The sequence below is a fragment of the Mobula hypostoma genome, chromosome 12 (genome assembly GCF_963921235.1).
Source record: "Mobula hypostoma chromosome 12, sMobHyp1.1, whole genome shotgun sequence".
Lineage (NCBI taxonomy): Eukaryota > Metazoa > Chordata > Chondrichthyes > Myliobatiformes > Myliobatidae > Mobula > Mobula hypostoma.
Genome location: NC_086108.1, coordinates 48,479,475 through 48,496,552, shown reverse-complemented (window position 1 = coordinate 48,496,552; position 17,078 = coordinate 48,479,475). Strand labels below are relative to the sequence as shown.

At 39.3% G+C, this 17,078-nt stretch overlaps 1 protein-coding gene across 4 annotated transcripts in view; it reads right to left on the bottom strand.

Annotated features, from left to right (window-relative positions):
• Window positions 1-17,078, bottom strand: part of hmcn1 (hemicentin 1) — a 551,025-nt gene that overhangs the window by 65,837 nt on the left and 468,110 nt on the right. For 2 of the 4 annotated variants that reach the window (XM_063064023.1, XM_063064025.1), the window contains exons 79-85: window positions 13,381-13,518; window positions 12,781-12,915; window positions 9,791-10,060; window positions 8,818-9,008; window positions 7,803-8,016; window positions 6,997-7,131; window positions 4,261-4,451 (exon numbers count right to left, since the gene is read on the bottom strand). In XM_063064023.1, coding sequence (XP_062920093.1) covers window positions 4,261-4,451; window positions 6,997-7,131; window positions 7,803-8,016; window positions 8,818-9,008; window positions 9,791-10,060; window positions 12,781-12,915; window positions 13,381-13,518 — 1,274 coding nt within the window. The remainder of the gene's footprint in view (window positions 1-4,260; window positions 4,452-6,996; window positions 7,132-7,802; window positions 8,017-8,817; window positions 9,009-9,790; window positions 10,061-12,780; window positions 12,916-13,380; window positions 13,519-17,078) is intronic. The other 2 variants (XM_063064024.1, XM_063064026.1) reach the window with 1 other exon arrangement.

The window sequence follows — 17,078 nt, the reverse complement described above, 5'->3', positions numbered from 1 at the left end:
ATAACCCAAAAGTAATGGAGAGATTAAGGGGAGAAATCAAAGAATATCTAGACCTTAATGACACGGGAGAAACATCACCAGTGATTTTATGGGATACATTGAAAGCTGTACTGAGAGGGAAAATTATTTCCATTACTACTCACATGAAAAAAATCAATGCACAAAAATTAGAAGACCTTCAAGGAAAATTAAAACAACTTCAAGTTGTAGATAGCAACAAAAGTAATTCAAATCGAAAACAGGAAATTAGGAAATTGCAAAGTGAAATTGATGATATTTATACGTTGGAAACTCAAAGAAATTTTCTTTACCTGAGACAAAAGAATTATGAAGTAGGAGGTAAATCAGCTAGATTATTAGCATATAAATTACGAAAACAACAAGCAGACAATACAATTCATAAAATAAAGAATCCAAAGACAAAGCTTGTGGAGAGTACAATAGGGAAAATTCAAGAGAGTTTTGAAACGTATTATCGAGAGCTGTACTCCCAACCCCGGGCCCCCAATGAGCCCTATATAGACAGTGTATTGAATTTCTTAGATCTACCTAAACTTACAGATTTACAAAATGAAAGTTTATTAGAACCAGTAACTGTCAAAGAACTGAACGTGGCCATCTCTAGGTTAAAGGCTGGAAAGTCCCCGGGTTCTGATGGGTTTACCTCAGAGTGGTACAAGTCCCTGAAGACACAGTTAGCCCCATTACTACTTAACACCTTTAATTGGATCTTGCAGACAGGAGAAACTCCACCTTCCTGGAGAGAAGCGATTATTTCAGTTATTCCTAAAGAGGGTAAGGATAAACTAGAATGTGGCAATTATCAGCCAATTAGTGTTCTTAATTTAGATTACAAACTATTTACATCTATATTAGCGCGCAGATTGGAAAAGCTTTTACCTGGCCTAATCCATTTAGACCAGACTGGATTTATTCAATAAAGACAAACACAGGACAACATAAGGAGAACTCTGCACATATTAGAACAGGTTAATAAGAACGAGACAGAGACAATGGTAGTAGGATTGGACGCTGAGAAAGCTTTTGATTCGGTTAGTTGGGCATTCCTATACAGAGTGTTAGGAAGATTCGGCTTTCAAGAAAGGTTTATTAAAGTAATTCAGACTCTGTATGACAGCCCAACAGCCCGAATTAAGATAAATGGGGACCTCTCTGACTCCTTCATTTTAGAGAGAGGCACTAGACAGGGATGCCCAATTTCTCCTCTCCTTTTTGCGCTATATATTGAACCACTTGCCCAACTAATAAGACAGAGCGAAATCGTAAAAGGTATCAAGGTGGCAGGGATTGAACAGAAAGTGGCGTTATTCGCAGATGATGTTTTGGTCTATCTGAGTGAACCAGAAAAATCATTTATAGGATTGTTTACACTGTTGGATGACTTTGGGAAAATATCAGGTTATAAAATAAATGTAAAGAAAACGCAGGTTATGTCCCTAAATTATACACCATCCAAAAAATTGCAGGATACATACGACCTTAAGTGGGAAGCTAAATCATTAAAATATTTAGGAATAACCCTGCCGAAGGATCTTTCAACACTGTCACAGGTAAATTATGGGCCATTAATCTCAGAGATAAAAGCAGATATACATAGATGGAATCTTATCCTCTTTTTAAGTTTAAATTCAAGGATAAATACTATAAAAATGAATATTCTTCCTCGGTTATTATATCTTTTCCGTACTTTACCAGTGGAGGTGGATGATAATCAATTCAGGGAATGGGACAAATGGATTTCCCGCTTCATTTGGCAAGGAAGGAAACCTAGAATTCGATATAACACCTTACAGTTAGGGAAGGAAAGAGGAGGTATGGTTCTTCCTTGCCTGAGAAATTATTTTTATGCCTCACAGATAACCCCTCTGTTATATTGGTGTAATAGGGAATATAAGGCTAGATGGAAGGAAATAGAATTTGGATTAGTTGACAGTTTTCCTCTTCAGGCCTCAATAGCTGACAAAGGATTGATGGCCCAGTTGGAAAAATTTAATAATGCTTGGATAAATCTTACATTAAAAGTATGGCAGAAGGTGGTTAATTCATGTGGAATTAATAACATGCTAAAACTCTTTAGATGGTGTGCATATGATACCGAATTCCTTCCCAACAGAGGAGATAAAAGATTTGAGCTATGGATAAAGAAAGGTCTTACAACCTACCTCTCATTTATAGATAAAAGAGTATTACAAAGTTTCCAAATCCTGCAGGACAAACATGGCCTAGAACATAATGACTTTTTTAGGTACCTTCAAATACGAAACTATGTTAACCAGAGTTGTAGATATACAGACCTATCAACAGTAGAATTAGAATTTTTCAAGATTCTGAATTCGGCTTGCAGTTCAATACCTAGTAAATCAGATTCTCGCCTATATAATGCACTCTCCCATGCTAAAAATGTAAATACACTGTATATTAAAGAGAAGTGGGAGAAAGAAGCAGGGTTGGTACTTTCAGAGGAGGCTTGGGGGAAAATCTGCAGCTTTCAATGGTCCTCGACTAATTCTTTGACTTGGAGAGAACATTGTTGGAAAAACATTATAAGATACTTCAAGACCCCATATCAGGAAAAATATAAAGATACAAATGTGATGTGTTGGAGAAGGTGTGGCTCTAAGGAGGCAAATCATTTTCATATTTTCTGGGATTGCCCTAAATTAAGTCTATTTTGGGAAGGTATTCATAGAACATTAGTTAAGGTACTTAGGTCCCAGATACCTCTGAACTTTGAGACGCTCTATTTGGGGCATGTATTGTTCCTTGAACAGAAGGAAGATATAAAGTTGCTGCAGGCCCTCTTAGCGGCAAGTAAGAAATCACTCACTAGAAAATGGCTAAATCCAATACCACCTACATTAGAAGATTGGTACGAAATTATCTTGGAAATATTTAAAATGGAAAAGTTGACCTACTCCCTGAGAACTCAAAAAGAAACATTTTATCAAATCTGGAATAAATGGATTGAATATATAACCCCAATGCGAGCAGACTTTAGATGACTCTCCTAATGATTTATATTGCTCTTCTCATCAACACAGTAATATTGCTAATGTAAGCACCCCTAGTCTAAATGTTTACTGTTTTTTTTGGAAAATAGAGAATTAACACAAGTAAAGGGAAAGATTTGGGAAAGGGATAAAAAAAAAGGAAAAAATTAAGTAAATAAGTACATAGGGATTGGATAATTATGTCTGCGGGCAGGAACAAGCACGAACAAATTGGGATATAAACACCTACAATGGTTGGTATATAGGCTTGTATGCAACATTTTGGACCAGTGGAAATGGTCCAGAAGGGTTGTATGGAAACTATTATTACCATTTTTCTTAACAACTAATTTCATTACTTAGCCTAATAGGTTAGATTTACCACAGTACATAATTATCTATTTAAATGTTTATTTTGCTTTTATATCATCTCAATGTGCACTTAAGAATGTATAAATAATTGTAGTTTTATACATATAAAAAAATGGAAAAGGTTATATGTGTGAAAAAAGTACATGATAATTGTGAACTCCTTATCCAAATAAAAATAAAATTAAAAAAAAATGTTGTTATTGTACCTTCCTTAACCACCTCCACTGGCAGCTCTTTGCATATGCATATTGCCCTCTGCAAAAAGTTGCCTCAGGTCCCTTTTAAATCTTTCACCCTCTCACCTTAAACCAATGCCCTTTAGTTTTTGATTCTCTTTCTATGGGAAAAGGTTTGCATTCAATCACCTTATTGATGTCTCTCATTATTTTATACACCGCTGTAAGGCCACCCCTCTGTAAGGCACAGTCTCCTGTGCTCCAATAAATATAGTCCAGGTCTCCCATTCTCCTCCTAACTCAGGCCCTCAAGTCCTGGTGCATTCTCATAAATCTGCTTTGCAGTCTTTCTAGTTTAATGCTGTCTTTCTTGTAGCAGGATAATCAACACTGCACACACAATGCTTCAGGTACAACCTCACCAATATCTTGTACAACTGTAATGCAATGTTCCAACTCTTATACTCAATGCCCTGACTGATGAGGGCCAGCATCACCACCCTGTCTACATGTAATGTCACTTTCAGGGAAATATTGTGTTTATATATTTAAGGTAAGGATTTTACGATGTTTTTCAAAATTACTTCATAAACAATTTATTGTGAGAACTAACCAGTTTCATAATTTCTTGATTGGCTATTAGTATTGAAACTGTTAGATTATCAAGATATAACAAATCTTTTTCAGTTTCTCTGGCTTACCACTGTGCCATAGATGGCCAGAGAACCATTGTGAAGTTGACGGATCCTGTTGCTGATCGGAATATGGATTCCTTTCTTACTCCACTGAATAGTGGGGAGTGGATCACCTCGGACCTCACAGTTGAGGATCGCGTTCCCTCCAAGAGGCTCAATGCGGTTTGGATTAAAGTCACCATCAAAGATTGGAGGCTCTGTGCAGAAAGTTAGTGCTTAAGATTCAACAGTTGTAATGTGACATATACATATACATTTAGGTCATGACACCAAAATTTGATGCACAGTACTGACAAATTATTGAAAAGTCATGGTAGTTTTCTCTCCAATGTTCCTTATGTTGGCATTTGTTGATGTTGATCTTTCACCAGTCTATCAGTAGGTACATTAAATTGTAAATGTCGCTCCACTCTTTAAGAAGGGAGGAAGATAAAAGAAAGGAAATTATAGGTTGGTTAGACCAACTTCAGTGGTTAGGAAGGCGTTAGATTCCATTATTAAGGATGAGGTTTCAGGGTATTTGAAGACTAATGACAAAATAAGTCAGTCAGCATGGTTTCTGTAAAGGGAATCTGTAAAGGGAAATCTTGCCTGACAAAGGTGTAAGAATTCTTTGAGGAAGTAACAAGCAGAGTGGACAAAGGAGAGGCAGTGGATGTCATTTACTTAGATTTTCAGAAGGCATTTGATAGAGTGCCTCACATGAGACTGCTTAACAAGATAAAATCCTATGGTGTTACAGAAAAAAAAACTGGCATGGATAGGGGAATGGCTAACAGGCAGAAGGCAGTGAGTGGAAATAAAGGGGCCCTTTCTCGTTTCCTGCCAGTGACTAGTGGTGTTCCTCAGGGGTCAGTATTGGGACCGTTACTTTTCACAATCTTTGTCAATGATTTAGATAGAGGAATTGCTGGCTTTGTGGCAAAGTTTGCAGATGATACAAAGATAGGTGTGTGGGGGGGGGTAGGTAGTGCTGATGAAGCAATGCAATTGCAGCAGGACTTAGACAAATTGGAAGAATGGGCAAAAAAGTGGCAGATGGAATACAGTGTTCGGAAATGTGCGATAATGTATTTTGGCAAAAGGAATAATAGTGCAGACTATTATCTAAATGGGGAGAAGGTTCAAACATCAGAAGTGCAGAGGGACTTAGGAGTCCTCATCGAAGACTCCCAGAAGGTTAATTTACAGGTTGAGTCTGTGGTAAAGAAGGCAAATGCAATGTTGGCATTCATTTCAAGGGAAATAGAATATAAAAACAAGAGGTAATGTTGAGGCTTTAAGACACTATTCAGGCTGCACTTGGGAGTGCAGTCAACAGTTTTGGGCCCCATATCTCAGAAAGGGTGTGCCATCATTGGAGAGAGTCCAGAGGAGGTTCACGAGGATGATTCCAGGATTGAAGGGATTAACATATGAGGAGCTTTTGGCAGCTTTGGGCCTGTACTCACTGGAATTTAGAGGAACGTGTGGGGATCTCATTGAAACCTACTGAATGTTGAAAGCACTAGATAAGGAGGATGTGGAGAGGATGATTTCTCTGGAGGGGGTATTCAGAACTAGAGGGCACTGCCTTAAAACTGAGGGGCCACCTTTTAGAACGGAAGTAGGGTGGAATCTTCTTAGCCAAAGAGTAGTGACATTGTGGCATACTCTGCCACAGACTGCGGTGGAGGCCAAGTCTGTGGGTATACTTAAGCAGAAGTTTATATCTTCTTGATTGGTTGGGGAATCATGGGATATGGTGAGAGGGCAGGTGCGTGAGGTTGAATGGGATCTGGGATAGCCATGATGAAGTGGCAGAGTGGACTCAATGGGCTGAATGGCCTAATTCTGCTCTTACGTCTTATTGTTTTATTATTTTTCAGTTGGATTTCTCTGAAGCCAGGTCAATTTTCACAATTAATATAAAACATCTAGCGATTAATTTATTAGCTCAGCCCCTTTAAAAAAGCAATGATAATTAATCTTCATTTAGTGTCATTGATGCAAATTCTTTACTGTATTTCTGCTCCTAGTTGTGCGTTTCACCCACTTTAAATGCTTAATGAAAATTCAGTGGCTGTGATTTTGGATTTCCTAACCAGGAAATTAAGCGCAGGCTCTCAGCTACTAATTTAGTTGCAACAGGTAAGTGATCTCATTTGAAGCAGGAAGTTGGAAATGTAAAACGTGCATTCTACTTTTACGAAATCTTCACTCTAATTTGAAACAGAAAGCAGTCTTGCCAACACAAAACAGTTGATTGGGCCCATCAATATGAACAGGATTGCTTATCAACTCAAATGTCTTTCTGTACCAATCAAAAATATTTTCACATTTTAACAAGAAAAGCAGACACGCTTTTTGGGATCATCTTAATTTTTTGCAACGATCTAATCTTATATCAATTGCAATGAAATGTCATGTAATACTTGTAATATGTTATGATACAGGCCTGAACGAGCCAGTTCACTGGAATCTAAAGACTATGTGTGGTTTTATCTGAGTGCACGCTCAGATGCATCATTTTACCAGATATTATAATGATATTTTCTCTTTAAAGACACTAATAGCTCTCAATTAAAAATTCAGGATTTTCCACATTCATTTCAATATTTAAAACAAATGTTTTGGGTTAGAAGTTCATCATCTTTTCATGTAAATGCTGACAAAACAGTCTTTTACAGTGGTGGGTAGGCAAGCTGGTGAACTGCATTGAAATGACTGAATCAGGAAAATAAAATAATTCCCTTAATTCACCTTTGACGTATACAAATCCAATGGCTTTGATAGATCCGACTCTGTTTTCTGCTGTACAAACGTACGTGCCCGAGTCATCCTTTGATGTCTTTTCAATGACCAATTTGCTGTGTCCGTTGACATCATCATATTGGGCTGTAGGAACAAAATGTGGTCATTTGTCAAAATACATCTGCCAGTTGCTTCTGAATTTAGGATTTCAACATATCATTCAAACTAAATTTATTATCAAAGTACATGTATATACTATCTTGAGAGTCATTTTCTTGTGGGCATTCTCAGTAAATACCAAGAAAGACGATAAAATCAATGAAAATTCACACAGCAAATATGGACAAACAACCAATGTGCAAAAGACTACAAACTGTGCAAATACAAAATAGAGAAAAAAGTAATAAATAAATAAACAAACAAATAGATAGATAGATAGATAATTAATACCAAGAACACGCTGTAGAGTCTGTAAAAGTGAGTCCATAGATTATGAAATCAGTTCAATGTCAGGGTGAGTGATCCACTCTGGTTCAAGATGGTTGAGGGATGATAATTACAAAGTCCAAAGTGATTTTTAGCTTCTGTTAGGGAAGATAGGATAATTCAGAATTTTCTGTGTCTAATGTAATGATAGGTTTTCCAAATTTTTAAATGAACAAAGGATCGTGCAAATTTAGAGAAGAGAAGCTTGAAGGTACACTGTGCCTATTCTTATGACCCTGCTTATTACCCATAACCTTGTTAAAGTTCTTCACCCTGATCTAACAGTAAAACAGACTCTCAGTTTGCGCCTTTGCCTTAGGAATTCTTACCAGGTATAATGTTGTTGTTGAAGGTCCAGGTAACTTTGGGTGTGGGAATACCATTTGCTGCACAATTCAATTCCAGACGTTCCTCCCTGTTTAAGGATACATCTCCAGGCAGCTCTGTAAAAGTAGGGTGGGTGTAGACATTCAGGGTAATGGTCTTGGTGTCACGACCGGCCATGTTGGTAGCCATGCAAGTGTAGCTGCCAGTGTCGTCAGGCTGGCAGAGAATAAAAGAAAATTAGAATTAGGATATCAACAGAAACAATATAGATTAGCTTTATTTGTTACAGCACATCGAAATATCGAAAGATACAGTGAAATGCATTGTTTTGCATCACTGACCAACACAGTCCGAGACTATGCTGGGGGCAGCCCACAAGTGTTGTTATGCTTCTGGTACTAACATACATGCCCACAACTTACTAACATTAACCTGTACACCTTTGGAATGTGGGAGGAAACTGGAGCACCTGGAGGAAACCCACGTCGTCACAGGGAGAAGTTACAGACAGGCACTGTAAAGCTTTATACTGACTCCTACGCTATTCTGCCTCCCTTAGTCAGCACATGAGGAAATCATGAGCTATCAACATTCCTGCTACTCTATTCCCAGAAAGATGGCAATCTGCATCACTGATACATTCCAGAGATACAGTCCAACAGCTCCCGGGCACCAGATTTATGTGGACCAGGAAGCATTACCACATTGCAATTACCATACATCTTCAAAATATGTTGCATCATGTCAGCAGCTGTACCGGTTATAACCAGTAAAAAGCAAAAGAAACGGAAATGGGTGTTGTCTTGCTGACCTCAGGGATTGCTCCAACATTCAATCCTATCATGGCTGATTCTGTACCTCAATCCATTTTCCCTCTTGATTCCCACATCCCTCAATTCCCTATGCATCCTAAAATAAATAGGTGCATTAAAGTACATGTGCTCATCTAAACAATCTCATAGAACCATAAGCATCATTCCACATTCCATGATAAAAGGCAAGACTTTTCTTACTTACCACCGCATTTTCCACAAGGAGCTCTCCTGACGGCAATAATTTATATTTTCCTAATTTGTTCTGCAAGATTTTGCCATCTTTCTGCCAGGTCAGTGCTGGCTCAGGTACACCATCAGCGCTGCAAGGAATTATTATCTGAGACTGCTCAATCGCCACAAACTCAGTGGCAGAGGTGTGCATGGATGGTGGAACTGTAAAAGGAAGATTGTGTAAATCGTAACTTCACACTGGGAGCATCATGAGACAAAGACTTGTCCAAAACCTTCATACACACTGATATCTCCTTTCCAACTTTTGTGACTCTATTCCATAAACAACATTTTTCCCAGTTCATAGTCTGTCTACAGTACACTATGAACCCTATGGAATGAGAGTGTAGTTAGGAGATGAAAATGCATATCACTTTCTAGTAGATGATTGATAACTTGACACTTGATAAGTTTCTTTCTGGCTTTTGTGCAAGTGATTACCTCTCTCTCAACCTCATGGCTGAGAACTTCTGTTCATTTAATCTCTGTTACCCTAGAGCTGAGCTAGCACATGCTGTGCTAGTCAGATAGATCCGATCAACTAGGATGGGGGATCTGCAGTCGAATCAGAATGAGGTTTCACCATTAGACTAATTTCCCCAGTGTTTGGCAATCTACTTATGCATTTCAAATACTCTGTCGATCAGATGGGGTAAAAATCTTAAGTCCATTGTAGAGTCTGGGAAATGCAGACTAGCTGAACAATGCTGGAAAAAGTACAGTGTACATTTGACTTTAGTTTGAGTCAGGAGAAGAATTAACATTCTTACTGTTACAACAAAAGTAATTTTAAAGTTAGGAGCTTTTGATTGGTGTGCTTCCGGCGATTACTTCAAAGACCTCTTGGTAACTCTGTTACAAGCACCGACAGGAGGAGCATGCAGTTAAAGAAATCCAACTGATCTTAAAGATGAGGATGTTGACATAGGTAACGTAACACTTACTGTGAACCGTTAAAACCATGACTGAACTGCTGGAACCTGCAGAGTTGGCTGCTGTACAGGTGTATCGACCAGTGTCCTGGGGTTGGGCAAAGGCAATCTGGAGGGCTCCTGTGCTGAGGATCCTCTGGCGAATGCTCTCGGAAACAGGATGTCCATCTTTGTTCCAGGTGACTTCGGGATTTGGGTAACCCTTGGCCTCACATACCATAGTGACGGGTTTATCCAAAGTAACAACATAGTTTGTTGGGTGTGCCATTATGACTGGAGGCACTTCAAAAGGAAAGTAACTTAGTCAAAGGTACATCTAAGCAGATTAATAAATACTTAGGCATTGCATTATATATTCCTCCAAAACTTATGGTGAAGACAGTGTTAATTAAGAAGCAATCATGGGACAACATCAAAAACATGTTACCTAGCAGCAGGATTTCACAAGGCCAATGAGACCTACTTCATTATGCGTTAAAGGAGATCAGCCTGAGCAAGTCTTAATAAGGTAGTTGCAAATAACTAGGTTATGTCATCTGCTTTTCTGGTTCTCCTTTAGATCTTCCACCCAGCCCCCCAGTCAAACTCCTGATCATTGTCTAACCCTGCCTATCTACTAAAAGCATCTGACACCCACCATCTGCAGACCTAATCCATCTTGACAACCTCACCTATCAATCCTTGGCGATCAGTCCGAGGTCAAACTGCAAACCTCACTGTTCCCATCTGTAACCATTGATTTAAACTCTGCCCCAGTCCCCCCTTTCTCCTTAGCACGAACCCATCAGTGACAGCCAATTCCGCATCTTCATGACTCCCAGAATGGCCACTCTTCCTGTGACCCAATGAGTCCAACTCGCGTACTCCACCACACTGGCCTCAGTGTTACCACTCCCTCAGTCACTGTCCAGAAGCAGAGCATTAAATGGGCTGGCACAAACCATTTACTTAATAGTCCTTGACAGACACTGACCCATATCCAGTAATACCAGGAGGAAGGGTTGCTAACTACTTCAGGACAGCAGAGTGGTGCAGCTGGCAGAGACGCAGGTTCAATCTTGACCTCAGGTGCTGTTTGTGTGAAGTCTACATCTTGTTCTGTCATCACAAAAGCTTTCTCCCTACATGTTTCAGCTTCCTCTCACATCCAAAGTGCTAATTGTTTATTGTAAGACCACCCAAGTGTGCAGTAAAGTGGTAGAATCATGTGAGGAATATGGGGACCAACATCTTAGGAACAGCTTGATCTCCTCTGCCATCAGAATTCTGAATGGTGTGTGTGTATATATATATATATATATATATATATATATTACAATGTACTGCTGCTGCAAAACAACAAATTTCATAACATATGTCAGTGCTAAGATCAAAAGACCATAAGACATAGGAGCAGAATTAGGCCATTCAGCCCATCGAGTCTGCTCCACCATTCCATCACGGCTGATCCTGGATCCCATTCAACCGCATACACCTGCCTTCTCGCCATAACCTTTGATGCCCGGACCAATCAGGAAACTAATAACTTCCATCTTAAATTTACCCACGGAATTGGCCTCCACCACGGACTGGCAGAACATTCCACAGATTCACTACTCTCTGACTACAGAAATTCCTCTGTACCTCTGTCCTAAAAGGTTGTCCCTCATTCTGAGGCCGTGCCCTCTAGTTATGTATACCCCCAACATAGGAAACATCTTCTCTACATCCACCCTACCTAGTATTTTCAACACTTAGTAGGCTTCAGTGAGATCCCCAAGCATCCTTCAAAATTGCAGTGAGTAATAAAGCTGATTCTGACGGTAGGAAGCAGGATTAATGTAGGATTAGTGTACTTAGGTGACTGGTGTTCAGGCAGATTCAGCTAGATGAAGCGGCTGTTTCTACATCTCTGTGACTGTACTAATGAGACTAGATTGCTATGCGGAAGAGACAGGTTGTGCAGACAATTCCACAAATTAACCAGGGTATACTATCTCTGTAAGCTTCAAGAGAGCAAAGGGCTGTGAACGTCCAAGTTGCGGGTAGAGATGGAGAGAAGCAGAAGGTTACGTTGCCCTGTGTGCTTGTTAACTATCCACAAGTACAGTACATTATTGGCAGTATAGGAATGAAATAGGTTCCATTGTAGGAAGTGATTATCTTACAAATCATCAGCAATTACTGCAGCTGTGTCAGAAGAACTTGTTTGTTTACACAAGGTATTTCATGTTAAACTATGATTAGGTGGTTTCAATAACAGAAGCAGATAAGCTTTGATGTTTGAATTTTCCCTTTGGCAATGCCATTGTTTTCTGAATTTGTTATTCACTTGGTATTTCCCTACCAAACAAAATTCCATTTTAAACTAACCCTACTGTAATTCCAGAAGTTGCATCTGACCACCTGGAATTCAGAAATCATAACATTTTGATACGTTGGAAATTGTACCAGATAGCTGACAGAGATACCAGCAGGAAAGGAAAACAGAGCTCGTGTCTGTTGATTCAGTCCTGGTGTGAGAGCGGAAGTTTGGCAAGGTTTGTTGTTAAATCAAAGGAGAAGCTGCACTGGTCATTGCTTAAGGCCAGCAGGTTTACTGCACTGCGAGAGGAACACTGTTGTCAGCCCAGGTGACCAGCCCTGTGACCGCAAGCTATGCCTTATACGGCTGCAGGTAGATTGAACCTAAAGTAATCCTGCGTATACATGGGGTCCAGGTCACAGAGTAAATTGTTGGAAGGGAAGGGTATTGTAGAGTCTGCTGTTAGGCCAAAGACAACTTTTATTTCTCAGTAAAAGGTATTTCACAATGGAATAATGAATCCTGGTCTTCTGCTAGAAATTGTGACTCAGGCCTTCTTCACAACTGGTGGTAATTCAATTACTGGCCTGTTGCAAACGTGAGCAGCTGAGAAAAGATTACTGTCTTATAGTGTGTTACAAAAATTATTAAAGTGAATGACAAGATTACCTGTCATTTGGCTCAATGTTAAGAGTTCAGAATTTACAGAGCAACTTACCCTGCACTCTCAGCCTAATCTTTCCCAGCGCTGTGCCAGATGGGTTCTGTGCAACACACATGTACGTCCCAGTGTCTTTCACTGCAGCTCGTGCAATCTGAAGACCTCCATTGAGTAGGACAGTGTAAGCTCCTACTGCAAAGACAAAATATTACCTTAAGAACCACTGGATGAAATCATGCTAAGCAATGATAATAATTCAAACAAGAGAAAATCTGCAGATGCCGGAAATCCATGCAACACACACAAAATGCTGGAGGAACTCTTAAAGCCAGGCAGCATCTATGGAAAAGAGTAAACAGTCGACATTTTGGGCAGAGACTCTTCAGCCTGATGAAAGGTCTCAGCTCAAAACATCAACCGTCCACTCTTTTCCATAGATGCTGCCTGGCCTGCTGAGTTCGTCCCGCATTTTGTGAAGGATAGTAGATGTCCATTCAATTTTTATGAAGAAATGTTACTAATTCATGGTAGTTCAAAGTAAGGATATAGAAATGAAGTGAATTATTTGCCTGATGATTTCAATAGCCTTACTACTTTCAGAATTTAGTAAACTTCAAAGTTTTATTTGGAATTAAGAAATGATGATGACTACTTTACCTGTGGTGTCAATACTAATGCCTTCTTTCTGCCATGTAATTGTGGGGTTTGGGTTTCCAGTTGCCTCACATGGAAGAGTAATAGGATTATTCAGAATCACCTCCAGAGTGCTGGGCTGAGGTTGAATCACAGGAGGTTCTAGATGTAAAATTGAATCACATTGATAAAGAACCATAAAACTTGCAACCAATCAAAAAGTAAGGTCACTCATTTTCAATGTTTAAACTTCAAAGCCAAGATAAAGAGCACAAGTCTGTTCTAGTGCTTCTCAGTACTTTCCACTCCAAACTATATTTGTTCTAATTGCAGATCAAGTCAATCAAGTTTGTGATTCAGAGTTTTGGAAATTGCTGTCAATTTGTATAGAACCATAGTTTATGTTCTCCCTCAAGGTAAATGGAATGCCAAGGCTATCCTGGTGCATTTCAAAATCAGATTATGATAGCATAGCCATGAGGTTATCATTGAAATGCCACGGAAATGATAAAGCCTGCCGTACACTCTGGTGGCCATTAATGAGGGCACTGATGTCATGGATCAATGGCTTGGAAAGGAAGTGTGGATTCAAACAAGCTTGCGGTCCTTCTGAGCAAGACTTTAAGTGCTGTCGAATGCCCAAAACGTTTTATGAATTTTGCATATTATGTTGAGTACTTTATAAAGTCATACAGACCCTTTGGCTCACTAATTACAAAGTCGCCCAGTAATTACAAAGTCAAGTTTATTGTCCAATACACAAGCACATGTATGCACAGGTGAAGAGAAAAACTTACTCTGCACAGCATTACAGGCACATGGCATATATAAGCATCATTCACAAGAAAAACATAGAGTAAGCATAAATTATACACAATAAAACACAATCAGAATAAAACAAAACAAAGCCGATTTTAATGCAAAATGGTCAAAGTGTTGCTAAACTGTAGTGAAAAGGTTTTACCAGTTGGCTCAACAACAAAATGGTTGAAGAGGAGTTGTCATTGAACCTGTTGGTGTGGGATTTACAAACTTAAGGGGCTGGAAGCTTAAAATTCCTGGCTACAGGGTTCTCATGTGACACAGAGGAGTAAGAAATGAGACAGCAGCCATATTAATTCAAGAAACAATCTGTCAGATGGAATAATATTTTACAAGGATCATTAAATAAAATAAGATGGGTTGAACTAAAGAATCAAAATAAGGGAAATAGACTGTTGAGAGTGTATTGGGAAAATAGAAGTACAAATCTGGTACACTACAGTAGCAATATGTGGGTGAATTCAGTCATTCCAATATTAACGGAGATATAACCAGTGTAAATGATAGAGGACACAGATTTCCAGAATTGCATTTATGACAATTTCTTTTGCACATTCAACAAAGTAGCTGGGTGTCAATTCCAGATTTAGTTTTAGTGAACAAATCTTGTAGGGTGAAAGGAATATTTGTGCAGATACCAAGAACCTAATTCCAATTTAATGCAGCAGAAAGCCCAGAGACTATAAGGATAAGGGGAAGGCCTGTAAAAATAAAATAGGTAAAAAAAAGACTCTGTAAGTGTGTAAAAGATAAGAACTTAACATGCATGGCTTGTTAGCAATCAAAAAGGTAAGTTCAGTAAGGTGTTCGGACAGGTACTTAGATAGGACAGATATAAGGGGTTACAGGCCTAATACAGATGGCCACCATGACCAGTACAAGTGTTGTGACTGAAAGAGTCAGTTTCTGTGCTGTGTGTTTCTCTGATCTTATAATCATTAACTAATACTTAGCAGCTGTCTTTACAAAAGATATGGATAATACCAATGCTGTAGATAAGGAGAAAGAGTGTGAAATATTGGACAGATAATGCCTTAAAAAGAGAAAGTATTACTGGGATTAGCATCGGGAAAAGTGGATAAGCTTCTAGTTTTGAATGAAATACATCTCAATCAGCTAAAACAAAGAAGAGAAGAAACTGTAGGGGAAGGGATAAACTAAGAAATTTGATTCAATCTGCTTGTTTAATTATCAGAATGTATTCTGCACAACAGTAAACATTAATTTAGGAAAAAATAGATTAATTGAGGACAGGCTACGTTATTTTGTTCAGGGAAGGTCATGTCTGACCAAAGTCACAGACTGCCACTGCTCAGATGCAGGCTTTTCTTCCATTTCATCGCTAATATGATGAGCTGATAAGTGAGGCTTTGGAGCTGCTCTGGGCTGTGGATCTGAGGACTCATTCTTGGTTCAGAATGCTGTTGTTTGCCTCAATTGTTTGCATGGCTCGTATTTCTTTGTCTCTTGCGCATTGAGTGTTGTGGTCCTTTATTTTTGTTTTTACTTTTTTTTTTAATTGGATTCTTTAAACTAGAATGGTTGGGGGGTGGGAATCAAATTAAAGCGGCTAGGTGTGAGGAGGTTAGATCACAACAGAGGGATGGGAACCAGTGCAGAGAGACAGAGGGGTGTAAAGTGAGTGTAGAAGCAAAAAGTACAAAGGGGAAAAGTAAAAGTGGCAGGCCGACAAATCCAGGGCAAGCATTAAAAAGGGCTAAGAGAGTTGTAAAAGAGCGCCTGAAGGCTTTATGTGTCAATGCAAGGAGCATTCGTAATAAGGTGGATGAATTGAAAGTGCAGATTGTTATTAATGATTATGATATAGTTGGGATCACAGAGACATGGCTCCAGGGTGACCAGGGATGGGAGCTCAACGTTCAGGGATATTCAATATTCAGGAGGAATAGACATGAAGGAAGGGGAGGTGGGGTGGCGTTGCTGGTTAAAAAAGAGATTAACGCAATAGAAAGGAAGGACATAAGCCGGGAAGATGTGGAATCGATATGGGTAGAGCTGCGTAACACTAAGGGGCAGAAGACGCTGGTGGGAGTTGTGTACAGGCCACCTAACAGTAGTAGTGAGGTCGGAGATGGTATTAAACAGGAAATTAGAAATGTGTGCAATAAAGGAACAGCAGTTATAATGGGTGACTTCAATCTACATGTAGACTGGGTGAACCAAATTGGTAAAGGTGCTGAGGAAGAGGATTTCTTGGAATGTATGCGGGATGGTTTTTTGAACCAACATGTCGAGGAACCGACTAGAGAGCAGGCTATTCTGGACTGGGTTTTGAGCAATGAGGAAGGGTTAATTAGCGATCTTGTTGTGAGAGGCCCCTTGGGTAAGAGTGACCATAATATGGTGGAATTCTTCATTAACATGGAGAGTGATGTAGTTAATTCAGAAACAAAGGTTCTGAACTTAAAGAGGGGTAACTTTGAAGGTATGAGACGTGAATTAGCTAAGATAGACTGGCAAATGACACTTCAAGGATTGATGGTGGATATGCAATGGCAGGCATTTAAAGGTTGCATGGATGAACTACAACAATTGTTCATCCCAGTTTGGCAAAAGAATAAATCAAGGAAGGTAGTGCACCCGTGGCTGACAAGAGAAATTAGGGATAGTATCAATTCCAAAGAAGTAGCATACAAATTAGCCAGAGAAAGTGGCTCACCTGAGGACTGGGAGAAATTCAGAGTTCAGCAGAGGAGGACAAAGGGCTTAATTAGGAAGGGGAAAAAAGATTATGAGAGAAAACTGGCAGAGAACATAAAAACGGACTGTAAAAGCTTTTATAGATATGTAAAAAGGAAAAAACTGATAAAGACAAATGTAGGTCCCCTGCAAACAGAAACAGGTGAATTGATTATGGGGAGCAAGGACATGGCAGACCA